Source organism: Pecten maximus, chromosome 2 (assembly GCF_902652985.1).
Source record: "Pecten maximus chromosome 2, xPecMax1.1, whole genome shotgun sequence".
Lineage (NCBI taxonomy): Eukaryota > Metazoa > Mollusca > Bivalvia > Pectinida > Pectinidae > Pecten > Pecten maximus.
Genome location: NC_047016.1, coordinates 33,508,964 through 33,535,386, shown reverse-complemented (window position 1 = coordinate 33,535,386; position 26,423 = coordinate 33,508,964). Strand labels below are relative to the sequence as shown.

Below are 26,423 nucleotides of genomic sequence, written 5' to 3'. Positions count from 1 at the left end.
TTATAATCTATCGCCGTGGTTTATTTACACAGGTAAGTGGCATCCACGTGACATAAGATTGTCGATATCTAGGTAACAGTGCAGTTTATCATCTTAAAAGTAAACATCCCATATCTCCGTACAGGATGTTGTTTTAATCGTAGTTCCGTCTTACGTCGCGAGTACCAGCTAACTCGATCATCCCATTTTCACTTTCTCAGAACCGGATCTAGCACACACTGATTACCATATAAACTGTAACGATTGTTTTTACCTTAGACAGTCGTGACTTGTGACAGAGAAGCAGCTATTTGAGAATTAAGAAAGGCAAAGTCAATACTGTTGGTAAGAACTTTTTTTCATAATTGACCAGCATGTACATGTGTTGTAACTTGTACCAGAGACTTGTATATCAGGTATATACGTCTCTGGTTGTACAAGGCTATGTTTTATTCCCCAATTAGTACTAGTATGTATGCGCTTTTGTTGTAGTCTGTCTTGTTTATCCCCAGCCATCCGTATCTGTGACGAAGCTTTGTCTTTTATTTTTATTTTAAATCAATATGTGCATAATGAAGGTTAAAATTTAAAATTAAATTACCAAACTACCCAATCTTATAACATTGAAAGATATCATTGTCTCTTTAAACTGGTAAATATTACCCATAAAATACTTCTCGGTTAGAGAGAATTTCTCTAAATAAAATCTAAAATAAATCTAATAAATTATACTTTGTGTTGATTGCTTTCACAATTTCACAGCATTGCTGTACCCTACAAACTCACATTGTAATATGCCATTAACTTCTGATTAGCTTGATCAATTGAGGGTTTCAGGATTATTAATTAAGCCAGAGGTCCCAGGTTTTAATTGATCCTAGCAGAGGCAGTGTAATAAATATTATGAATTATGGCTTCAGGTGTTACATCTGAAATGGTAATAGATAACATAAAAGTGATGGATGAACACATGTACTATTTTGTTTACTGTAGGAGGATAGTTCCAGGAGAAAACATATGTTGTCGACAAGGTGACTGTAGTACAAATTATCATACTGTTTATATTTTACACCCAACACTAAGCATGCTATTGTAGATCAGCTCATATTTTTCAGGAGGCTCAATATCACAGCTAGACTTGACCCAATACTTATAGGATCTGAAGGAATCCACTTTGAAACGTTGTTCCGATGACCTAAGGGTCAGATGCCTGATTTCAGTCAGTAGAATTCAGTTTGTGCTTTAAACATTACCACGGTATATGAATGCTCTTTTTCTCCTGGTTTGTAATAGGTACTGTATGTATGTATTCTTGAGTGTGTCCTCAACAGGGTGTTTTATCCTTAGTTGTTTGGGATAGTCTGAATATTACTAATATGGGGATGACCATATACTGCTAATGTCAAACAACAAGTTTTAAACCTCAATTTTGGAAAATATATGGTAATCTGTGGTTTATATTTCATAAAAAGATAATACATTTGTATTTCATAAAAGGCTCATCGAGAAAGTGGTTAGCAAATGTCATGATTTTTTTGGACCAGATAAAAAGGTCATTAGAATGACAATTTCAACCACAGGGGCTTGACAGTTCCATTTTGACCAATATTGAAAATTTAAATCCAAGTTCTGACCCCCCCCCAAATCACTTATTGACAAGTGATCTAGGAGTCAGACCCTGAGTTGAATTTTTTCTTCATTGGAACCTGTCAAGCCCCTATGATTCCAACAGATTTACATGTAACAAAAGCAGAAAACAAAGTAGAATTATTTTGATGATTAAGCAAGTGATTGTCCACTGCTTGGCCACTCAATCACCAAAAAGTTGTATTTATTATTTCATAAATTGTTTACTTGAATTACAAAATCATTTCCTCTGGGGACAATTTTTAAGTGATGCCAGGGATTAAATTGTATCCATGTTGTAAAACCATAACAAATCCGTTATACTTAATCTCTTCTAGATTGTACTAATTTGCTTTAACCAGAATATATGGCTAAGTTTATATTTATCATGTTTGTCATAAACGAGTTATCTGTCTGTAACAGAATGAGTGTGACCAGATCTGCCTGTAGGACCATAATGAAGGCAATACGTGTAGCACAGTTTGGTGGAGCAGAGGTGATGAAGGTTGAGGCTAACCTTACCGTACCAAAACCCTCCGAGAAACAGGTATGTACACAGACAATTCAAATGTGGCTCTTACATCATTTCATGTAGTAGGATCAAACTACTAACTGATGATATTTAGAGTTGTGATTCTTTTTATGCTTATAAAAAAAAATCAGAAGTTGAAGAAAAAAGAACGAAGTTTCCTATACTTGTTTCATCAGTTGTTTTAGTTTAGCTTTCTGTATCTGGTTTCCAAATTTTGCCTGCAACTAATAACCCAGTTAGTTGGGTTTTTTCTCAGTGACCGTATATTTCTTCAACCATAACTGGCATCTAATTCTTGAGTCACATTCGTTAGGTTATTACTCCAGTGATTTACAGGTCTATATAATGAAGACAGCGATAAATTGATGACTGCAGCCATTTTATTACTTCATTCTGACTTAAAAATTATACGTGTGCTGTTCAACTTATTCAGACTTATATAAACTAATAAAAATGAAAACAAAAATGTGGAATGAAGTTATCTCCCCTTAGACCTTGAATGGTTGTTAAATCTTACTGACCATTATAAACGTATAAATAATAATAGTTTAAGGGGTAATCAGTCTTCTAATAAGCATATTTGCTTCTTGATCCCCAGTTTAAAACAACATTTTGTATGACATCTTTTTTAATTTGTTAATATTGACTGGTAGTAATTGCTTGCAGTAGATAAGTCCAATTTACTTATAAATACAGAGTGTATTTACTAAAATTGTACCTTATTAAAATTTATTTCATTTTTTAATTCTTTTTGTGTGAAAGTATAACAGGATCACATATGTCCTTAAGTTAAAGTATGTTGTGTAATTTGTTGTGAACCATTGATAAGAAACGTTTAGCTTTCTCAAAAGTCAAAGATTGCTTATGATGTGATATTTATAGAAAGTATTATATTATGTCATAACCAATCTTTCATTGATGAGCATGCTAAACCTTTGCATTGATGTTATTCTTTGAACTGTTTTAGTTAAATTTCAGAAAACAGTGTTGGTATTAACAGTGAATTAATATTTTGTAGATCCTTATAAAAGTCAGTGCTGCAGGTGTAAATCCTGTTGATACTTACATACGATCTGGTAACTATGCGAAGTTACCAGCCTTACCCTACACACCAGGATCTGATGTTGGGGGTGTTGTGGAAGACATCGGGTCAGAGGTCTCCCAGTTTAAGGTAAGCTTTGTCAATGGGGATACAATATATTTTGAGATAATTATTTTTGAGAAAGACATCCGGGCTTATGTCATGAATGAGACAATTATTTTTTTATTTTCATTTATAAGACTTCAAATGTGTAATTTAATGCAAGTAGAAAAAAGAAAAAGGAAACTCTTTTAACCTGGTACAGATTTATTCACTGTTTATTTATAGAATGGTGACTATATATATATTCATTGTTTATTTGTAGAAAGGTGACCATGTATTCATTGTTTATTTGTAGAAAGGTGACCATATATTCACTGTTTATTTGTAGAAAGGTGACTGTGTATTCATTGTTTATTTGTAGAAAGGTGACCATGTATTCACTGTTTATTTATAGAAAGGTGACCATGTATTCACTGTCAGGACAGACACTGGAGGCTATGGTGAATACACCCTGGCTGATTCTAGCCTGGTCGGTGTGCTGGATGACAAGTTGTCGTTAGATCAGGGGGCAGCCATCGGTGTGCCTTACTTCACTGCCTACAGAGCTGTTGTCGTACTGTAAGTGTAACAGAAAATCAGATTAAAAGTATGTCAATATGATTGGTTGAATACAAGAATAGGCTGTCATTTATTTCTTACAATATCAAAGTTTGAATACTTGATATTATTACGGAATACCACCCTCTGAAGTTTGAACTTCTCTTTTTATCTCTCAGTGGTGCTCAGCCTCCTTTATGTAATGTTTTATGTGATAAGTAATCATTATTAAGTATATGTTACTGCTTCTTTCATTGAATTTTGTTTGTTTTAATCAGATATATTTTCTATACCTCTGGCATCATTTTATAATTATTGAATTCTGAATAACAGTATGCCCTCTCTATTCATAAAATGGTAATAATTTGTAACAAAATTAAGGGATGATATTTTCTGGTTTCTCAAAGCATCAGTTTAAAAAATACAATTATCAAACGAGTTGTATTATCTTTAATTCATCACTCTTGTTGGCCAAGATGGAAGCTTGCAAGGAATATTAAATTTAGCAATGTACATAAATGTTTGAGGATATAAGAGGTGACCTGCAGAAAAAACTTAGTTAACCCCAAATAAGCCCATGGCTGCAAATAAGCCCATTTCATTTTATTTGCAGAATGATAAAAGATTAAATATTAGGTTTAAGGCCAATTCACAAATGAGCTCTCCCTAGACTTTAATACTAAACTTTTACTCTAGGGGAGGGGGCTTATAGGAGAAATACAGTATTTTTTTGGGCAGATGAACCCCATAATTTTTCATGTATGATCAGGGAGTACAACCCTGGTGGCCTTGATGAAAGTCAAGGATACGTACATTTTACTGTCCCTCCCGATCTATTGCTACGTGTTTTACTCTGGTTTTAAGGTGATTGATTATTTTGTATGACATGTCATAATTCAGTAATTGTTTATATTCAATAGGTTTTAATTTATATTGTATATTTTCCATTCATATTTGATGTATTCAAAATATTAAATATAAATACATATTATTTTTATATATTTGAATATATTGAACAGTATAAACATAAAGTTATACAGTACAAGTGTGAAATATAAAATATTAATCCTGAAATATGCATTATATAATCATGTTGTATATTAAAGATACACTGTCACCACACATATAAACTTTCAATATTAGAGAGGACACTAAATAGATCCTTAGCATCCAGTTATTATCTATATAGTTTTGTCCAAATAAGTTTATCGCCTCTGTATTTTGAAACAATGTCAACAAAAATATGTTGATGGCTACCTTGATCTCTGTAACCTCAGTCAGTTTATCATTATATATATCTTTTTCACCATGCATGCCTCCAAAAATTGCAACCTCATACTTTTCAAGTATTTTTCTCAATTTCCTGTTCCAAATTGTCTTTGTCTCTACATGTACTTTCCCACACAACTCCTTACTTTGTATCCCTTTATTTCACAAATGTCATATTGTAGTATTTTATAAAAGCCATTTTGTTTTGTTTTCAGTGGGAAAGCCCAAAAAGGGGAGACAATTCTCGTTCATGGAGCAAGTGGTGCAGTAAGTATATTACTTAACAATTTAAGCAGACATTTAGATTGTCACCTTGTATCAAATTATGTGTGTATATTAAGTTCATATATAATTTTGTCACCTTGTATCAAATTATGTGTGTATATTAAGTTCATATATAATTTTACAAAAAAAAATTCCAATTCAAAGAAAATGGTAGATGAATTACAACTAGTACTGTTTATTGTCATGTTAATGTCCTTGTGTGTTTGTTGTATTCTAGGTGGGACTAGCATGCGTACAAATAGCTAAGGCAAAAGGCCTGCGTGTCATAGGAACAGCGGGGACTCAGGAGGGCCTAGACATCGTCACTTCCATTGGTGCAGATGCTGCTGTGAATCACAGGGGAGACAACTACACACAATCCATCACTGTGAGTATAAATCTGATCTTTACACCTATAATATACAGTTTAATTTCATTTTCTCAAACTCTTATCAATCAATCCTGCTTAATTCAAGTAAACATCCAGTTCCATCAATAAAAAATGATATAAAAGTATACTTTGTTAAAAACCGTGGATTATTTTAAGTAGGTGTATTTTAGCCCAACTGCAAGAAGGGCAAGTGAGCTTATGCTAGGATGCATCATCCACCACCTATCTTATAATGTCTATCAATCCATCTGTCCTTCAACAAGAAACTCAGGGTCATGATATTGGACCAGTAGCATGCTGGGATGAAGGGCTACAAACTTTGTTCAAATGATTGACACTACTTTCAAGGTTGCAGGGGCAAATGTGTAAAAATCCTGAAATTGCTTTCTTTCATTTACCAAGGAATCTATGGTTGCAATATTTAGCTAGAAATATGATGGGATGAAGGGCTACCAGATTTTAGAAAACTTCATAGGACTATGATAGCTTGAAAGTATGCTGGGATGAAGGGCTATAAAACGTATTCAAATGAGTGAACCTAGCCGACTCTTATATTTAAATTGTTAATCAAACTTATTATCAATGTAAATGACCTAAATCAATTTAAAAGTTGCATTAGAAGCAGGTGAGAGATACAAGCCAAGCAGGCCTGTTGCTCATGACCCCTATGACTTTGATATCGCAAAGTTCAACAGTACACATTTGCTCTAAATCAATTCCATAGAGAATGTAATATGTGTCATTAGACAGGTGACCACTATTGTGATGCTATTGATGTATTGTGAAACTGTCGTTAGGCGAGAGAGAAATAACAACATAAAGAAGTTAACTTTGTAATAAACTAAAGATATGTTTTATGGTATTACCAGGTCAAATTGTTTTGTTTTGTTACTAATTTAAGGATGACAGCCCATTTGTGCGAGATGCATTGTGTGGTGAAAGTGTGTTTTGGAAGGCTGTAGTATGTTTGTGAAATTGTGTTTGTTTCCTTATGATAGTGCAAAACTTATGCTGACTTTAATTTATTGTGCTACCTCACTGAAGCACACTCAGCCGTAGACACCCAGCAGGACACCCCACCTGATCACATTATACTGACAATGGGTAAACCAGTTCTCGCACTACCAATATGCTGCTGACAAAGCAGGAGTAGCAACTAATAATGTTTATATAGAGACTGGTATATCTCGGCCAGGAGACAGAACCACAGAGCCTTCCTCTAAGGGGCGAATCATCAATTAAAGGTCAATAGTGATGTTGTCCCAAGGGAGACATTAGGATGGAAATTGTTAAGAAAGAAGAGACAATATAAAAATTTAGTGGCCTTTTACAATCATGCAATGGGACAACAGCTACATACGGCAGATATGGTCAGATAAAACCATAGCACCATTGTCTACAACTGAACATGCATTCATCATTTAATATTTGCTATTGTTTTAATTTGAAATTCCTAAATACTAGGAAAAATTCCTAAATACCGAGAAACAGAAAAAGGAAAATTACACATTTTCTGGTGTGTCTCAGAACCTTTTCTATAACATGTCTCCAGCTTTGAAGTATCTACTCTCTGCCTACAAAACATCTTATGTTAAAACGGGATTCACTTGCGAGATTCGCTCTTTTCCTCCAGCCATAATTTGCTTTCAGTCAAGCTTTCAAATACTTGAAATTAGACTATTGATAAAATTATACCACTTTTTGCAAATACATGTAATTGACAGGACTAGGACTTCAACCTTTCACTGATAACCACTCAATTTTATATCAGTTGGTATTGGCTGTTTGGATTGGAGATTACCGAGTATAGTAACATGATTTTTCGGAACATCATCAACATTTGTTATGTGGAGACCACATTTGAAACAAACGATGAAGTAATTATTAGGTTACATATTAATAAGACACAATTAAAGTCTTAGTTTTATTTACAAATCAAAATTTCTACTAATTAATCTATTAATATTCAAAATAAATGTAAATATTCTTTATCACTTTCAAAATTAGTTTATTGCTTTGAAATTGAGTAAAAATGTTGATATTCATGTCGCGCACAAATCTCCCTTATTTTAGGCAAAACTCCCTTAAAATAATCATCGATCTCCCTTATTGGTCTCCTGAAAGTATGGCATTTATGCCTAACATGTCTGGCAGTCTGGCCAGGTATAATCCCATTTTTGCATAAGTGTGTCAAACCTTTTTATTGATCAGTCCAACGATTACATAATATACACATTTCAAAACAGCTTGTTCACAATGTTGCCATATTGCATTTGTTTACATAATTCATCAAATATATAAATACCCTGACATTAGAAATAAGGATTGGCTTTCAAGCTTACCTTGTCTAAAATCCAAGAACTAAAACATTAGACACACATACATTTCCATATTGCTATACCTATCAAGTTATTTATTATTTTGATATTATGTCAATATTATATCAAAAATGCAATATGTTTCATCATTCAAACCAATACTTTTGTCAATAACGTGTTTTTTGTACCATATACTATCTATGATAAGGACTATCCTTATTGCCTGTTGCCATATTTCTATTGTATCTAAGATACAAACAATTAAAATCAAAATAACTCATGTAGACATATGTATATTAAAAATGTACATTGCATTGTATGTATAAAAAGATATAGAACATATCTTTATGCATGCTGTTGGTATGATTTATGATTTATTATGTTCTCGATTGTTAGGTTATCTTGTGGAAGAAATGGGATAAAAAATAACTAACTTAAGTTGGAAAAACTAAATATGCTTTGTGCATATACATTATTGTATGTATAATTATACTGTTAAATACTACAACTTCAAACTGTTGAAAGTTTCATATTCGTGTACATGTTGCACCATGTAAATCAATATTTGGAAAGAAAAAATGGTTAGATGCAGTCAATTTGAGTAACATTATCTTTTAACATTTTAAAATAGACTATGAAAAAAAATCAAAAGAGAAGTCAAGGGACACCATGGGGAGGGTAAATCAATCAATTTTCATATCTGAGTTCAGTATAAACGTGGATCCCATGGCAGCGGACCTCCCGTTGTAGTATGAGTTGTGCCGGGTTTATATACCACATATTCAACCTGATGGATACCGTAGGCTATACCCATATTACCATATCAAATTTGTTTTGTTCTAATAATTTCATTTCTGCTTTTCTAAAAAATGTTCTAGTTGGAAACATCCCTATATAATATTTAAAAGAACATTATGATTCAGTCGCACTTATTGTTACATTTGTAAAAAAATAAGAAAATTCTATTTTCAAGTATTATTATGAAATTGATTACAATATACTACGACTCTTGTTGAAGGGAAATAACTCTGGCAGTCTTGTCGGATATAATATCTTGACGTTGTCGGGGTTGAAAGGTCATCGTGTAAAAATAGCGTGTTGTGTTATTTATTGCTGTTGTAAACTCCAAGTGAACTCGATTGCAAACATCACCGAGCCAATTAAATGTTTGACAAATTTGTCGAGTCGCTGTAGGATGAAATATATAAAGCCGCAGGCTTCTACAGCAGTCCTGTACAGTAGCCCGAGACATAAGATACTTTGGTAGTGGATCAGTTTCAGACATTATTGCTGTCATTTTTAGGTCATCTGCCCGAAGGCATCTACGGAGTTACAACAACAGTCCGTGGTGCTACACTGTTTGCCAAACTAATTCACCCGGAGCCTAGCTCTCTGATTTACAAGGTGATTTTTGTAAGGCTGAATGATATGGAGGCAACACACATATAACGTTATATAACAAATTATACTTAGAAAATGAATTGATATTATTTAGCTAACCTGGCTGATCCAGAGAAACGATTCGGCCTCTAAATAGCAAATCAAGTGGTATCAATGATATTTTACAAGCCTATAAATCCCTACTAGGCCTATATGTGCAATTAAAAGATAATTCGAAGTAACTTGATCATTTTTTACGGAACGCCAAATTAACAAATTCAATTAGAGATAGGCACAATACAATTAAAGAATTGAAGATAGGTCTAAATAAGGCTAATTGAATCTACCTTCAATTGATTTGAACCTAGCTCTAAATTGTTAATTTGGCGTTCCATATTGTTTAGTATCATGGATAAACATGGGCCTTGCCTGTTTCACAGTACAAAATGCCATTTTGCTCACAAGTGTCTATAAAACAAACAACAGGAGCATTGGTTTGACAAGATTTGACTTTAAAATATGTATAACGTTAAACTATGAAAGGCCGTTCATGTCAAAACGAGATTTTAACACATAATTAGCTTTTAACGCGTTATTTACTAACTTTTATGTGTTAAAACTAGTTTTAAAGCCATAAACTGGTCACTTAGCATCTATCGCGTTTACTTAGCAACAATTAAAGTAACAAAGTAAATGAACAAATTTAACGCACTTTAAATGCAAATTTAGCAAATTCAACACATTAATTTATTAAATGTTATCTTTAACGCGTTAAATGACATTAAATGACTTGAATTATTGTCTGCTGCATCTTATCACAAAGTAAAATATATACAGAAGAAACTGTTACATAAACAGCAAGCTATTCGTATTTTTGAGAAACTCTACATGTCCAAACAAACATTTTGCTATATTACATGACTAGTTTTATGCAAATTTGTAGATACATGTAATGATTCGTGTTTAAAATTCAACATTATTCCCCAATATATATATATATAAATATATGCTGTGGCGAAGCGTCCGTCGTCCAGCATCTTTATACTACTAATTAAATCTAGCCATGAACTACTAAGCAGATTTCAGTCAAATCTTGTAAACGGTGGGCCTTTTTTCAAAAGCCTTCTGCAGAGGAAGCAGTCTATCCGATTGATATCCATATTCAATGTGGCAGAGAGGCTTCAGTGTCTATCGTCTATGTCTACCCAGCCCCTAGTTGAAACTCCCCCACTATCCCTTATTAACCCCAGCATTATCCCTCCTTACCGGAGTAACCCATTATTCTCCGGTTTTTACACCGTTCATTCCCCTACAGTTTGCAAAACTATTTACAATTCAATGCGTATCTTTCTTGTTAAAACTTTGCATACTCCATCCTTTGCGTTAAGCGCTATTCTAAATTTTGTTATTTACTAAGTAGAGATATTTAAACTTCCAGGAAGCATGTGGTGGTTCCGGCCCAAATCTTATCATTGAAATGTTGGCAAATGTTAATTTGGAAAAAGACCTTCAGATGGCAGCTCCGAGAGGACGCGTTTTGGTGAGTACTTTACGCGTTCTCACTACTCCCTATATCACCAGGAATGAGTTGAATGCAGATTTGTGTTCTCTCTGAATAATAACGTTATAACAAAGTTCCAGCACAATCATTACAATCGGAGAGGGAGCTAGGAGATACAAGTGTATATTTATAAATATCCCATAACACCTTGTCCCGTAAACCCAACACGGCCTTTCCATTATAACGTAATGTGTGCTAGTAATTCAAGAGAAACATAATTTTGAGGAAATCTGGTATGACTAAAATTATAATATGTCAAAACTTACACTTTATACCAACATAAGAAAACTCTGTTTTCTCTCCCAGATTGTCGGTAGTAGAGGAACTGTCGAGGTAACCCCCAGACTAACTATGGGCAAGGAACTGACCGTTCAGGGAGTCATGCTCATGGGATCAACAGCCGTAAGTACTTACTTATCCTGTCAGGTGGAGTATAAAGTGTACATATTTTAAACCCAAGGATACCGTTGTCTAGAAACTTAATTTGTTCTGCACCCTTGAAATTTTTCATAAACAAAATCGAAGGTCTCTTAAAAGACATTTAATTGTCTCAAACTTAGAAGCCCTACCAATCGCTATCCCAATATCTTTCAAATATTACAGGGTTAATTATACCAGAGAACTAATTAACAATCTAATCATATCGTGAGATGATGGTGATAAAAACATCGAGAAAGGAACTATTGCACGAAAATAATTTCATGTGTGAAAAGTAGACACCGAAAAAATGTTTCCTTTGTTAACAGGAAGAATGGGAACAGATGCATGCTGGGATCCGAGAAGGAATGTCGGCAGGTTGGCTCAAGCCCCACATAGGCCACACCTATACGTTAGAGCAAGCTCCGCAAGCTCACAATGACATCATCAACACTAAGGGGGCAACGGGGAAACTGATCTTAAAAATATAGGTGAACTTGATCGTGTTGTATATAAAATATATTTGGTGCAATGGAATACTATCTACATTTTGTATAAGGGAAAGACTCATAGAACTAGGAGGTTATTGCAGCAGCAACAGATCATGCATTGTAATGTTAATTTTCTAGTCCCATTTACTTCAATGTACCCAGCCTAGTTTTCCTTAATTATGTCTATATACATTTGAAAAATGAGTAATCTGTTTTGTCAAAAAACAATGCTTTTATTGCAATTGGAGTTCAACATAATCAGGAAATCTTGTTTAAAATAAATGAGTTTTAATTTCTAAAAAGAAAATAATCTGAATGGTCCACCTGTGCTGCATGTTGAGCGATGAGATTGCAGCTTCATCGATGTGGTCCTTTCTGGCGGTCACGGTGGGTTTTGCTTCACCATAAAAAATACTTGATAAGGTGAGCCCTAGCAGCCATCAGTGAGGTATGTTGACCAACTGAGCTTTACTTAACCTGATGTCATCCTAAATAAGTATTGGGTAACTTCATGATCCCAAGTAGAGCTCTGGTGGTCATGCAAGATAAGCTTCACTTGACAGTGTACCAAGATAAGCCTTGATTAGTATTTGGTTACTGGGTGAGCCTGAGTAAGGCAACGATGAACTCTGATGGCCATGGTGTGCTTTACTAGACCACGGTAAACCTTGTCAAGTATTGGCTTACTCTGTGAGCCTTAATCGACCCTGGTGAGTCCAATGATTTGTTATATTCAGATATTATAATCACAAAAATGATACCCATTGATCATGTTGTCGTTTTTTCTTTCATTGGTTCTTTTATAAACTTATCAAGTAACACTTGTTTGGTTTGAATCCTGTCATGTTTTGCAATCTGAATACATGGATATCTGAAAAGGAATTCAAATGTATAGTGCTCAATACTAAAAAGTAATCAGAATTTATTTGAATAACTTTCTTGCCAATTGACTGTACCTTATGGAAGATATTGAATACATGTATCAATGTGTTCACAGAACTACGTTAAATGCATTTATTATGGAGTACGCATTCATGTAATTGAAAGGGTGCCCGACTTATAACCATTGCATATGAGGCAATGAACGCCGACAGTACACTGACTTTAGTCAATGATACGGCACTTTAGCAATAGCGGAGTACTGTAGACGAAAAGCCAGTAACTAACTAAATGTATTCAATGTCCACCATATGGGTCCTATGTACGTACTTATTGTTTTAGAATATACTTTGAACATTGTTGTTGCTAGTGCATGAATAAATAATGTATTGCTAGTCATTACATCAAATTACATTTTAATATATGTTATTGTTATTTATGTCCTGGTTTTCTGTGCATTTGTAAATGCAAGTAAACCAGTTTTGTAATGCCATGTGAAAGATGTACATACCTACTGTATTGTATTATTGGGGTTTTTTTTGGCCTATACGAATCTTTCCGTTTTTTTTAGAAGTGACATACCAGTCTCATATGATCGAACTCTTGTACACTTTATAGTTTTGACATTCACGTTTCTATTATGGAAAATTTTGCCTTGGCCTATATACATGCACATGTACTAAGTGAACGATAGCTCACACTCACTATTTTGTTACATAAACTCTGAAAGTCTTATTCTCCGTTTGAGATTGATTCTATACATATTAAATTTTGTAATTAATTTTATCACTAAAGAGACATTGATGATGACGTACTATCCCACACCGACTGGGGTGCGGACTGTGAAATGCTCTTGCGCCTTTACAGCGCACTTATTCGATCAAAACTCGACTATGGGTCCGTCGTTTATGGATCAGCACGGAATTCTTACCTGCAAATGTTGGATCCTATCCATAATCAAGGATTACGTCTAGCACTTGGTGCTTTCCGAACAACACCAGTGCAGAACCTTTATGTAGAGGCAAATGAACCATCTTTAAAACTTGCGCTTCAATATGCCGCCCAATTGAAATCCAACCCGAAAAACCCGGCTTTTGATCTTGTTGTCAATCCACAATACCGAAACATATTCACTCAAAACCAAAAACTCTTACCAACATTTGGCATTAGAATTTCGAATTTTCTTCATGAACTTAACATAAGCTTAGACAACATAGGCGAATACACCGTATCGGATGTACCGCCATGGCTTGTCGAAACACCTGATATTAACCTTACTCTACACGTGAGGGCAAAATCGAGTGCATTACCCGAAGAACACAAATCCTGCTTTCGGGAATGCATTAAAGATGTTCCCGATCACGTTCAGATCTACACTGATGGCTCAAAAGATGGAGTAAAGGTCTCCGCAGCATGCTATTCCGATCACCATTGTTCTTCAATCCGCTTACCAGATGGTGCCTCTATCTTCTCTGCGGAAGCATGTGCCATCGATTTGGCCCTCGACCATATCGAAGAACAACGCATTAGAAAGGCAATAATTTGTTCCGACTCTCTATCTGTCCTTCAGAATTTACAATCACGAGATCCAAAGAATATACTCATACAAAACCTTGTTTTACGAATATCTCGTATCTTAAAAAAATGCAAAATAACATTACTTTGGATTCCGAGCCATGTCGGAATTAAAGGCAACGAACTTGTTGACCGCCAAGCAAAACTTGCTCTAAATCTGCAACAAACAAATATTAAAATACCATATACAGATTTCAAACCTGTAATTAGTTCTACCATTCAGAGTAAATGGCAGCAACAATGGTCTCTCGAGACGAGCAACAAACTTTTTAAAGTACTGTACAACCAAAACTTAAAACATCAAAACCAAGTCGGAAGGATCGTAGAGAGGAAATAGTCCTCTCTCGGCTCCGTACCGGGCACACATATCCTACTCATTCGTTCCTTTTGAAACGAGAGTATCCACCGGTGTGTTATGCATGTGATGGTCAATTCACAGCGGAGCATTTTTTAATAGAATGTTCCGATTTCAAGCACATTCGTGATAAATACTTTCGAGTCCCGGATATGAAAACCCTTTTCAGTTCCGTGGATTCGAAAACAATATTTAGCTACTTGAAAGAAATCGATCTATTTTATAGACTTTGATGTCTTCTACGTTACTGTCTTTGACGTTCTATTTATATAACAAAGTTCACATAATCTATTCGTACATATACATATTTTACCATTTTTAACCAACTTTTTTATCATAATGATCTAAATATACAATACGGATGCTTTTAAAAATGACAAATTTTATCTGATTTTAACTTTAAAAATAACACATGTTAGTATATTTCATGTTAGTATATTGTTTGGCCCTAAATGACCCTAGTTGTCGATGGGCCGTAAAACATGAACAAACAAACAAAGACCTTGATGATTTTGACATCTTATCAAAACCTATTGTGAATTTTCAAAGGCTTCCCGCGGCGACAGTTTTACAGCTATTGGTGTTGCATATGTCGTCGCCACTAGCTTCGATAACATATCTTTGGACGACGGACGGACGGACGATTTCTGACAAATGGTCGAAGTAGTGTAGACATGGTATGACTATTCGTTCTACTCGTGCTTACGATTCTTGTTTTATGTCTTAGGTTGGTTGTGCCATACTAAGCTTCCTAAATTATATAATCAATGGCACTGCATCTAGCGCCAAACCCCGGAAACAGTTGCCTATTTGGATCACCACATTTTGCCTCTGTTGTTTTTTAATCATGGGACTGTATGATATGGTCCTGTATTCAAGTTAATACCGTGTGTATGGACATTAAACTTTGATTAAGTCCTTGAGTGAGTGGAATGCTATTTAGTTTGTTCTTTATGTAAATAATTTGATTACGATCACTTGAAATGTGAAAGGTCGTACGATTTGTTACTTATTTTTACTTATCACGTAATTGCTCTAACCGCTCTTGCAGGCCAAATAGAATTCATGAAGTAAAGGACACATATAGCATGCCAAAAGCCAAAGACATTTTTATTTCATAATGCGAAATTTTATAAATCAAGTTACAACTTTACAAATGTAGTTTTAGATATGTTACAAGTAATTACATATTGACAAAAATGTATCATAACATTCTATGAACGCATCAATAAACTAGTATAGTTGATTATTTGAATATCATGTAGGCCTATATTATATAAAAGTATGTTTAGAAAACACGCGATACACGTATTTACAATATGTATATTGGTCAAAACAAACTCCAATAAAAATGACTGAACTACCATAGGCTTACTTCACTCAGCAGTCCTGTACTCGCATTATACATATCTATACATATTTCAACAGACGTGTGCACATAATGAAAACAATAAGAAATACCGACACAATAACGAAACCATAATTCCCATTCAAAATCGATAAAAAAAAATATAAACATCAATGAATATTTTTTTGGAGAACCGAAGAGAATACGATGCTCAAGCAGAGTAAGCGTCTTTCGCTTCATCGACGAAACCCGCCATACAAATCTTGGTCAAATCCGGGTTGAGCCAAATTCGCATGAGAGGTAGGATGGGGACAACGGAACTATTGGGCATTTCGACAATCATCGAACTTTATTTTGCTTACTATTTTAACTGAAGTGATACACGTATTGCATAGACATGCATGCAAACATAATGGAATATCACAGCTTTCATTCATGCAGCAGTCACGCGATAAACATAGAGGATATTGAATGGTTTCCGGTTTAATATAACATGTACATGTATTTCACGAGTATGACAGAATATCGATATTTTCAAAGCACGAGTGAAAACATATATTCTGTCGTACGAGTTATATTAAACTGGAAGCCATTCACTTTTCTTTTTATTGCATTTCATATACTTTAAAACAAAATAAAAAAACATGGAAAACTAATAATAGCAGTGTCAAAAAGTGCGAGAATCGGTAACATAATTCATGACGTCATCTCTTTGTGACGTTACTCCACGTCAGCTTGACGGCGCTATTTTGAAAGGACCAACGCAATTCAAGCTTTTTCTGCTGTTATCGGAGATTCTGTGCATGAATAGCTAACGTCAAGTGAGTATTTTGTCAAAAACTATTCTGAATATTTTAGAAATACAGCAAAATAACCAATGTAGATAATATTATCTTCGCTTCGGTTAGAAAGATCGGCAAGTTTCCATAAGGTGAATACAAATGTTCGCTCTGATATCACTGGCAAAAATGCAATAAATCATTGCAATACTAGTACGCTCTATCATTCTATGTTCACTTGTTGAAATGGAATAAGTTTGGTTTTGTTAATTGCATTGAACACATAACGGAGCCATAGTTAAATTGCACTGATACAAGATTGGAACCTCTGATGTATCGCCTAATTGTTCGTATACAGCATAACTGCACCATACACCATGATTGCAATGAATACAAGCGTTTTCATTTACACATTTAGGTTGTCTCAACATGATGACAATGTCCTACTGACACAAGCTGATTATCAACAACTTGTGCTCTTGTCAAACATAACTAGAAATAAATTCCATTAAATCCATAATTTCAAGGTTACAACTTTGCTTCACCGGGTTCATTTCAAGCGATGGCAAAATAATGTTACAAATATAGCTGAATCGTAATGTATTTAGTATTTTATATATATTTTTGACGTCTTGTAGATCACTATATTATATCAAATACTAATTACATTTAGGGATTGGGCATCAAAGGGACAGCCTCAGTACCCGTCTGAGGTCGGTATCTAACCTGTTGAGGAGCCGTTGGAGGAGGAGATACTACTGTCCCTCCTGGCCCGTAGGTCTGACCCGGTACATACGGCCCCTGGGTTAAGTACGGTGGAGGACCACCGTGTTCTGGTGGTCCCTGAGGAACAGAGCTGTGTTGATCATGTGTGGAATGCCACAGGTAGATGACCGCGTCCCTGACCAGGTGTTCAGAAGATGCCTCCCCAATCGCTTTCAATATGAACACACCGTCCTCTGTTATTTCTGATCCTGCAAATCGGCTAATATCGTTGTCTGATGGAGATGGGGATATTTCATTTGACAAGTGCAAATAACGCTTGAAATATCTGTAACACAACAAAAACATTGGCTTAGACAGCAGCATGTAATAATGTTCTCCGCTATTTAGTAACATGGTGTTAGATAAATAGATGTAGCTGAAAACTTTAACCGTGCCTATATGATACAGCTTGCACGCAAATGATAAATGACACTAACAACCATATCGAAAGGAATTCTGTTGTAATATTATTTACATGAAAAACACACATTAAATCGGTTTGGGGTTTTTTCTGATAAAGGCGTGGTAAAATATCATTAATATGATAATTACTTTGAAAACCGCATACCTTTAGCTACCGATTATAACTTAGTATCAGGCATGGAATTATATGAAGACATGTGATTTCTAAAGCAATGTATTCACTCGACTTACCGCTTCCGAAAGACGGGCACCGCAACTGTAAGGAAATCTACTATTCCACTGATCGTAGTTATAACCGATACCACCACAAACCATAGCCAAATGAAGCACAGCATATTATAGATTATGCCATATGTTCTGAGGGGTGGGTTCCTTATCTCAAATTCAGATCTCGTTCTTTATATCTTATCAGTGAATTGTATAGGATATGTCATATAAGATGCAAGATATCTTATAAAAAGATATGATATCTGATAACTGTTATAAGATATCTTATATAGTTTTCAATTTATCTTACATTATGATATACGTCATCTTATATAATTTGGATCAACGCTGCTTCGTGAATTAATTGCACCTTGGCTTGTCATAGTGTACAGGTAACCCCTAGAGTACCATCAAACAGGTGAAATTGCACCTTTATTAAAACTGCTTCGAATTAAAAACACCCCATCTTCTAATGAAGGATCTTAATTGGGTGTATGAAATTGAAATACAGTATTCTTTTGATAGCAAACGTAGTTATCAAACATTCGTTGACCAGCATTTTATCTGATTTGAAGTCTATCCTGGCCAATATCTTCAATCGACTTCTGCGTCCGTAGTCTTGATGCACAATTTAAACAGTTGTAGAATTCAATATCACTCACAGCTCTGCTTATATGTGTGGTCATAACACAGTTTGTGTAATGATTAACATTACACTTATAAAAGGAAACTTATATGATCAAAATGTTTCTACAATAATAAAGCAATGGATGTAACATATCAATATTCATACACAATATTGTAAAACCATTTATTTGTTATTTGCTTTCTGCAAAATTCGAATATATCACTATTTAGAGAATTTCCTTCATGAAATTCGTAGGCGAAATCTTTTGAAAGTACACAATACCCATAATTAAACTTATAGCAAAGCAACATCTATAACAAATAAAACAAAATGCATTGATTAACCGATGGGGAAGTGGTCACTTTTAACTATATAGCAAGGTAAATAAAACGTATCAAGAATCATAAATAAAGTATACTGAACCAGCTATATTTCAATTAGATGGTATTAGCCCCTTGAAATTTGATTGAATAGAATTTGTGAAAATAAAAAACTTAAAAATTAAAACCTGTTTCTATGCATCAAAACAAACGCATTTTAACGTTAAAGCCTTTTTCATAACAATGAACAATCCTAAACTAATCCTGAAAAACTCTAACCTGTATTAAAAGTCCCAAATATTGTAATTTAGTTTCAGAAAATTAATTCCTATCCAGACATGCGACCTCAAAGTGATATCAATTGCTTGAAGTTAACATTTCAACACTCTTTTCTTTCAAAAGTAGACCTTAACGTCTTGCTAAAAACGGCGGAAGGAATATGTTCCTAAGTTGTACGGGGGCATGGAAACAAACTAAAACCATGATTGTGACTTTGTCATCTTTAAGAAAGTGTTAAACATACACATTAAGGTGGATAGCGGAGCCGGATATACCACTATCAAACCTTGCTAACAGACAATCTTTTATTCTTATCTTTCTTTGCGAATATAACATATTTTTGTTTTATATTCTTCGGGATAATCTTCAATAAAAAAAAAAAAAAAACATTTTTCCGTTACTTGACTATACATATAACCCTGTATATTTCCTACGATTCCAGAAAGAAAAGAAACACAAGGAATTCAGTTTTAAAAAGTAAAACCTAAACTTAATTTTATAAATTAAATATAAAACATTCATTTACATATACAACCTTGTTAGTAAAGCAATTATATATTTAAAAAAAAAAAAACCATATACGTCTCCTGATAACATCACACCAGGAAAATATCACTTTATCATCATATACTATGTGTACTGTAGTATATAACATATAGATTGTATTGTTTTAAAAGGTATAACAAAAGCTTGAAGAAATGACGACTATGTTTGAGAATCAGCTCGAATATAATTAGGAGTCCTGATAACTAAAATAAATGCAATAATTTGTAAACACGTCATATTTTCTGAGTCAGATTTGATATGAAACAAAAGAAGATGTCCATATTCGAATCACAATGAAAGGTTTCCCACTTCGGACATACGTTAGCATATAGAATGACGATCATCATCTTTCCCATTTAACCCCTTCGGCCTACATATATTATATAGTGAACCGTCACATACATCATTCAGGACTACCGATACAAATACACACTATTAAGGATTATTATTATTCACATACTTTTGACATAAGATAACAGTATGAGAAACTGAGAACCACTTGGTACATGATATTCACACAACTGCTTTTTACGTTTGTCGTTTTATACATAGTACCTTGTTGGTTGTTACTTAAGAATTATTTTGATCATTAGTGTGCCTATTGATGGAGTATTTTGTTTAGTCATTGTGTTATTTAGCCCTTGGTAGAAGGTATTGAATATCTTATGTACTTGTAAATGATTCATCACGTGTATGTTTTCATAAATTGGTTACATAGATCTTGTAGCACATTTATACAACCTTGACAACAACAATACACATTGACTTCTATTGGTTAAAATGACTTAGTATCAAAGCAATGTATTTTGTTTATAGATAAAAAGATGATGTTGATAATTATCAACAACATTTGTGATTACCCATTAGCTTGGAGCAAGCTTTTTTGTCTCTTCGAAAGTGTAACATTGATTTTTGCATTTGCTGGTTGGTCATCAGTGGGTCAGCCTCAGTACCTGTCTGAGGTCGGTATCTGACCTGTTGATGAGCCGTTGGAGGAGGAGATATTAATGTCCCTCCTGGCCCGTAAGTCTGACCTGGTACACACGACCACTGGGTTAAGTACGGTGGAGGACCACCGTGTTCAGGTGGTCCCTGAGGAACAGAGCTGTGTTGATCATGTGTGGAATGCCACAGATAGATGACCACGTCCCTGACCAGGTGTTCAGAAGATGCCTGCCCAATCGCTTTCAATATAAACACACCGTCCTCTGTTATTTCTGATCCTGCAAACCTGCCAATATTGTTGTCTGATGGAGATGGGGATATTTCATTTGACAAGTGCAAATAACGCTTGGAATATCTGTAACAGAGCATGAAGCATGCCTTTATGATACAGTTAGCACGTAAAAGATAAATTACATTAGGTACCATATCGCAATGAATTATGGCGAAATACTATCTATATAAAGAACACACTAATTCTCAATGGTAATCAATAACACTGAAGACCGCATACCTGTAACAACTGGTTATCATTATCAAGTCATTACTAAATATCAGATATGAACTTATATTTAAAAGAACGTGGCTTCTGAAGCAATGCATTCATTCGACTTACCGCTTCCGAAAGACGGGCACTGCAACTGTAAGGAAATCTACCATTCCACTGATCGTAGTTATAACCGATACTACAACGAACCACAGCCAAATGAAGCACAGCATTGTCTCGTAGTACGGTATATTGTTGAGGATACACTGCACCTGCCAATTTCGCACGTTATGATATTGTCTGACCCAAAAACCACACAAAACTTCACGGCTGAATAAAGCATCAAAAGAACGCCACTCGACTGTTTCATTGCCAACAATGTCATCAATTATTTGCTTCCCAAAGGAAGATTGGTTTTCAGATATCAGAATTCCATCGATAACAGCTAATTGTGTGACGATATTGATGAAGTACAGAAGTTTGGTGAACAGAAAGAGCAGGGTCAGCCATCCTCATGGACATCCTTTCATTACAGTTGATTCTATCAAATTCTTCAGGTACCGTCCAACTTGTCTCCCCATTTGGGCTCGATCAGCCATATTAAGGAACTCGTACCCTTCTGTAAGTCCTGAGATCTTTGTAAACCTGAATCCCACTAGGCCCTGTCCTACAGATAAGACAATGTCAGGAAGTTTGAACAGCAATGCCTGTACGAGGAGGATGAGAGGAAGCCATCGCCATTTGAACTTTATTGTTTCTTTTTCCGTATGTTCCGTATCGGGAATATATTTGATGGACATATTTGCTCATTGTTTCTATATATTCTCCAGTCGTCCAGAAGCTTACAGGTTCGTAGGTAATCTGGATGTGAAACGTCAACACCGCAAACAGGACAAGGATGCCCACTGTCCATGTACTGTGGAGTCTCCCACACTGGTCATTTAGACGGAGATTTGAATGTCGTACAAAAGGACGCCAAACCATGGTTGTATCTATACAAATAACTCACTCATAGATCAAGATTACAATTACAGTAATTTTGTATGTTCTTTGCTGCTATCATGCCACTAAAACAGATTCGTGTGTTTTTCTTCATATATATCTTTTCATCTCGGCTATTTTATGGTTGACTTCAAATTTCGATATGTAAAATGAAATTTTGAAAGGTATGTTTGATACGGTAAACAAAGTTCCCTTGGTTTTTTGTCAGACAGTGTTATCATATTAGGTATTCAAATGATTATACAAAAGACACAATATACATTTGTATAAGCACCTTTGAAACAAATTAAGAGTTAGAAACATTAGAACCAATATTATCTAAACTTCACCATACAGTTGTTTCGTCCACTCGCCAGATATGTTAAGGGCCTAACAAAATTTACATTGATGTAAATAGGTATAATTCAAACATTTATTTTGTACCCTGAGGAAACTATGACATTAAGTAGATTGTAGCATTCATATTTAGAAATACAAAATACAACTTAAAGATGGGAAAAATATTAAGGGCCTGAAGTGTTGATGATAGGACGCAGGCGATCAAAAACAAAACTCGAAATAGACCAAATGTAACACAATCAGATAATCTCGTATCAGTAATGTTATAATTACGTAGCGTTACTTCTCGCAAGATTTAAGTACTAGCTGTATAAAGGAAGTGTTTACTATCATATATCTTCAGTACTTTTCATCCTTATAGTATTGGTGTTTGTCGAGTTATTATCTGAGAACATTATACTTTGATCGACAATCTGTTTTTCTACTTGACATCTAATCGTTTCATTGATTGCTTATTGTTCAAATTAAATAATCGACATTGATGACTTGATTAGCATTTTTAGTCAAATGAAAAAAGTTGATTTTAACTTTACAGTTGTTGCCATACAGGAATTCTTATGAATGTAATTGATAAAACTATGATAAATTGCATAATTGAAATTAAATCATTCCATTTCCGGACATATTTCGATATATTCGTATTCAAAACACGTACAAATGCGTCTTTCGATAACCGAACTTCAAGACAGAAAGTTTTAAAACGATATGTTACGTGTATATGACCAGGCCGTTTTCAGTATGTTGAAATATAATTATTGTAGGCAACGTCATTCTTATTATTTCCAAAACCAAAGAGAGTATTTGTAATAGCTGTTATGGGATTGTCATGGATGTAATTGACGTTGTGATGTAGGTTAGTAACACATTGCCGAGGGTACTGTATTCGGGTCGGTGGTTTCATCTCTCACAGTCCTACGTACACTTATCAGCTTGACACTTGTGTAACTATTTATAGTATCATGCGTTCTTTTAACACGTTCAGTAATATTGTTAGCTGATGTTATGGTGATATCTTCGGATATACTATAGATTAGATGCATGCTTATACATCGTATACAGGTAGTGTTCGATGGCTCACCTTAGCTTTTTTCTTAAACATATGTACCAGTTGCAATAATAGGACTGAGACCACAATTAAGTACTTCCGGGTTCAGGCCCCACGAATGAAGTCCCCTCAAAAATGTATGTATTTCAGGAAAACAAATCAAATACCTCTTTGAACTTGATTTTTGTTGATGAATTTAATGTGAATTTATAGAAGAGATGTCAATCTAGGTTTTGTGATGTAAAATAATAATATAGATCATTTATTATGTGCTCCAGGACCCTGTGTGATGAGTCCTGATTTGACCTCTACCCCTGACCCGGATGTATATAATCCACGTTGGTGACACATTTTGACAGCTATCTCCAGAAAATGCCCAACATGCTGGGTTGAAACTTTTATATTTTGCTTCTCAGATGTTGGTCTTGGCCAGGTGAGATGGAAAGTTGCATATGAGATTTTGGGAATTTATTATGAATTTTAATGTTACAATGAAACATATAGCGAAGCTAATTGTGGTCTTAGTCCAATGACCTAAATCTGATACCGTAAATAATCATGAATAGAAGAAGAACGATAACTATGTGAGAATATTGTTATTGACTCCAAGAGTTGTCGTCCTTTTACTAAACGAATAAAGAAACGCTTTGAAATAATGTTTAAAACAACACCTCCAATATATCTGGATTAATCCCGATTTGATAAGCGATGATTGGGCTAGATTTAAGCAGACAAACTTCGTTATCTGAACTTTGATAACCCGAAGGCATTGCTTAACTCGAAGTAAACATTCAGTTTCGACAGTACAAATTATGTATAAAATGTATCCGGCATATCACTTATAACTATTTCCGTTATGGTGTAAGCGACGCAATTTTAGGTTTGGTCATACAGTAAATACCGAAACTACATGCTTAAATTGAGATTTATTTGGTGAAAAAAATCCATCCATCTCCGATACTTCACTCTCAGTCTCTGCAATGTCATGGCAAAATTGAAGTCAGTTACCGCTATATTGTGGATAAAACAAAATTGAAGTCACAGTTACTGCAATCTTGTGGATAAAACATAAAAAAGGTTAGTTTTTCATTTTAGCAAATTTTATTGTTATAAATTGTTATATCCCTGTAATTTTCAAAAAAAAAATATAATAATAAATAAATAAATAAATAAAAAAATAAAAAAAATTGTTTTCTTTCCTGACATCAATTAACTACTAAGGGTAGCTGGTCTTTGCCAAGACATATTCTGTTTCATGGGTGCAGAAAACGTGTTAAGAGAACCCTTGTAGTACAATCAGACAGGGGAAAATTCACCTTTCTTAAAATTGCTTTGAGTTCTTGTAATGAATATCATACCAGGACTGATTGGTAGGTTGTGAGCCCGGTATTGAAGGAGGTACTCAAGGATGTTAGTTTTAAGTCCTGCTATTATCTTTCTATATAAGGCCGTGTACCCAAGGACTGGTCTAGTTTATATCGACGAGGAAGCACTCTACAGCAAACAAGACAAACGGCTTTTGCAAAATGGAGAAAATTGGTTAGGGAAAATAGCTATTTCCTGCACCCTAACCCTAACCCTTACATGCAGTGGATGACTTTCTGAACAGCCAAGGAGTTCTATAAAAGTGGCATTGAGGCCCTTAAACATCGCTAGCAGAAGTATATAAATATTGATGGGGATTATGTTGAAAAGTAATGCACTATGTCCGGCAAAATTTAAATCCTCCAATACCAGGCTCAACACTTATCAACCAGCCCTCGTATCTTAATTGGGTTATTCTTTTATATGAGAGATATATAACGAGGCTAAAATCTATGTTTGTTTTTATATTTTCCGAGCGTCGATGAAATGAAAAAAGTAATTTAAACGGTAGTATGATTCAATATTCAATAACATCGCTGCTACCATTATATGTGTGTGGTCATAACACGGTTTGTGTAATGTGGTGTCATTATATGTGTGGTCATAACACGGTTTGTGTAATGGATGTCATTATATGTGTGGTCATATCACGGTTTGTGTAATGTGTTGTCATTATATGTGTGGTCATACCAAGGTTTGTGTAATGTGTTGTCATTATATGTGTGGTCATACCACGGTTTGTGTATTGTGTTGTCATTATATGTGTGGTCATAACACGGTTTGGTTAATGTGGTGTCATTATATGTGTGGTCATAACACGGTTTGTTTAATGTGGTGTCATTATATGTGTGGTCATACCACGGTTTGTGTATTGTGTTGTCATTATATGTGTGGTCATAACACGGTTTGGTTAATGTGGTGTCATTATATGTGTGGTCATACCAAGGTTTGTGTAATGTGTTGTCATTATATGTGTGGTCATACCACGGTTTGTGTATTGTGTTGTCATTATATGTGTGGTCATAACACGGTTTGGTTAATGTGGTGTCATTATATGTGTGGTCATAACACGGTTTGTGTAATGTGTTGTCATTATATGTGTGGTCATACCAAGGTTTGTGTAATGTGTTGTCATTATATGTGTGATCATAACACGGTTTGTGTAATGGATGTCATTATATGTGTGGTCATACCACGGTTTGTGTATTGTGTTGTCATTATATGTGTGGT

The 26,423-nt window shown here is 34.6% G+C and overlaps 1 protein-coding gene and 1 long non-coding RNA gene across 2 annotated transcripts; one reads left to right on the top strand and one right to left on the bottom strand.

Annotated features, from left to right (window-relative positions):
* Positions 1 to 14: 14 nt before the first annotated feature.
* LOC117321858 (quinone oxidoreductase-like) lies at positions 15 to 13,523 on the top strand. The gene is made up of 10 exons (XM_033876451.1): positions 15 to 32; positions 259 to 324; positions 2,029 to 2,152; positions 3,156 to 3,308; positions 3,676 to 3,839; positions 5,303 to 5,354; positions 5,590 to 5,739; positions 10,879 to 10,980; positions 11,308 to 11,403; positions 11,748 to 13,523. The coding sequence occupies exons 3-10, from the start codon at positions 2,030 to 2,032 to the stop codon at positions 11,907 to 11,909; spliced, it is 1,002 nt and encodes a 333-aa protein (XP_033732342.1). The 5' UTR covers positions 15 to 32; positions 259 to 324; position 2,029; the 3' UTR covers positions 11,910 to 13,523.
* Positions 13,524 to 15,446: 1,923 nt separating this feature from the next.
* On the bottom strand, positions 15,447 to 18,360 carry LOC117321859. Its single transcript, XR_004531427.1, has 2 exons — positions 18,265 to 18,360; positions 15,447 to 17,896 (listed from the first exon to the last, which is right to left on the bottom strand). It is a non-coding gene; the product is annotated as an uncharacterized LOC117321859 (long non-coding RNA).
* Positions 18,361 to 26,423: the final 8,063 nt, after the last annotated feature.

Coding starts and splice junctions, on each gene's coding strand:
- LOC117321858 (XM_033876451.1), top strand. CDS start 2,030: ATGAGTGTGACCAGATCTGCCTGTAGGACCATAATGAAGGCAATACGT. Junction 2,153..3,155: donor CAAAACCCTCCGAGAAACAG/GTATGTACACAG, acceptor AATATTTTGTAG/ATCCTTATAAAAGTCAGTGC. Junction 5,355..5,589: donor TTCATGGAGCAAGTGGTGCA/GTAAGTATATTA, acceptor GTTGTATTCTAG/GTGGGACTAGCATGCGTACA.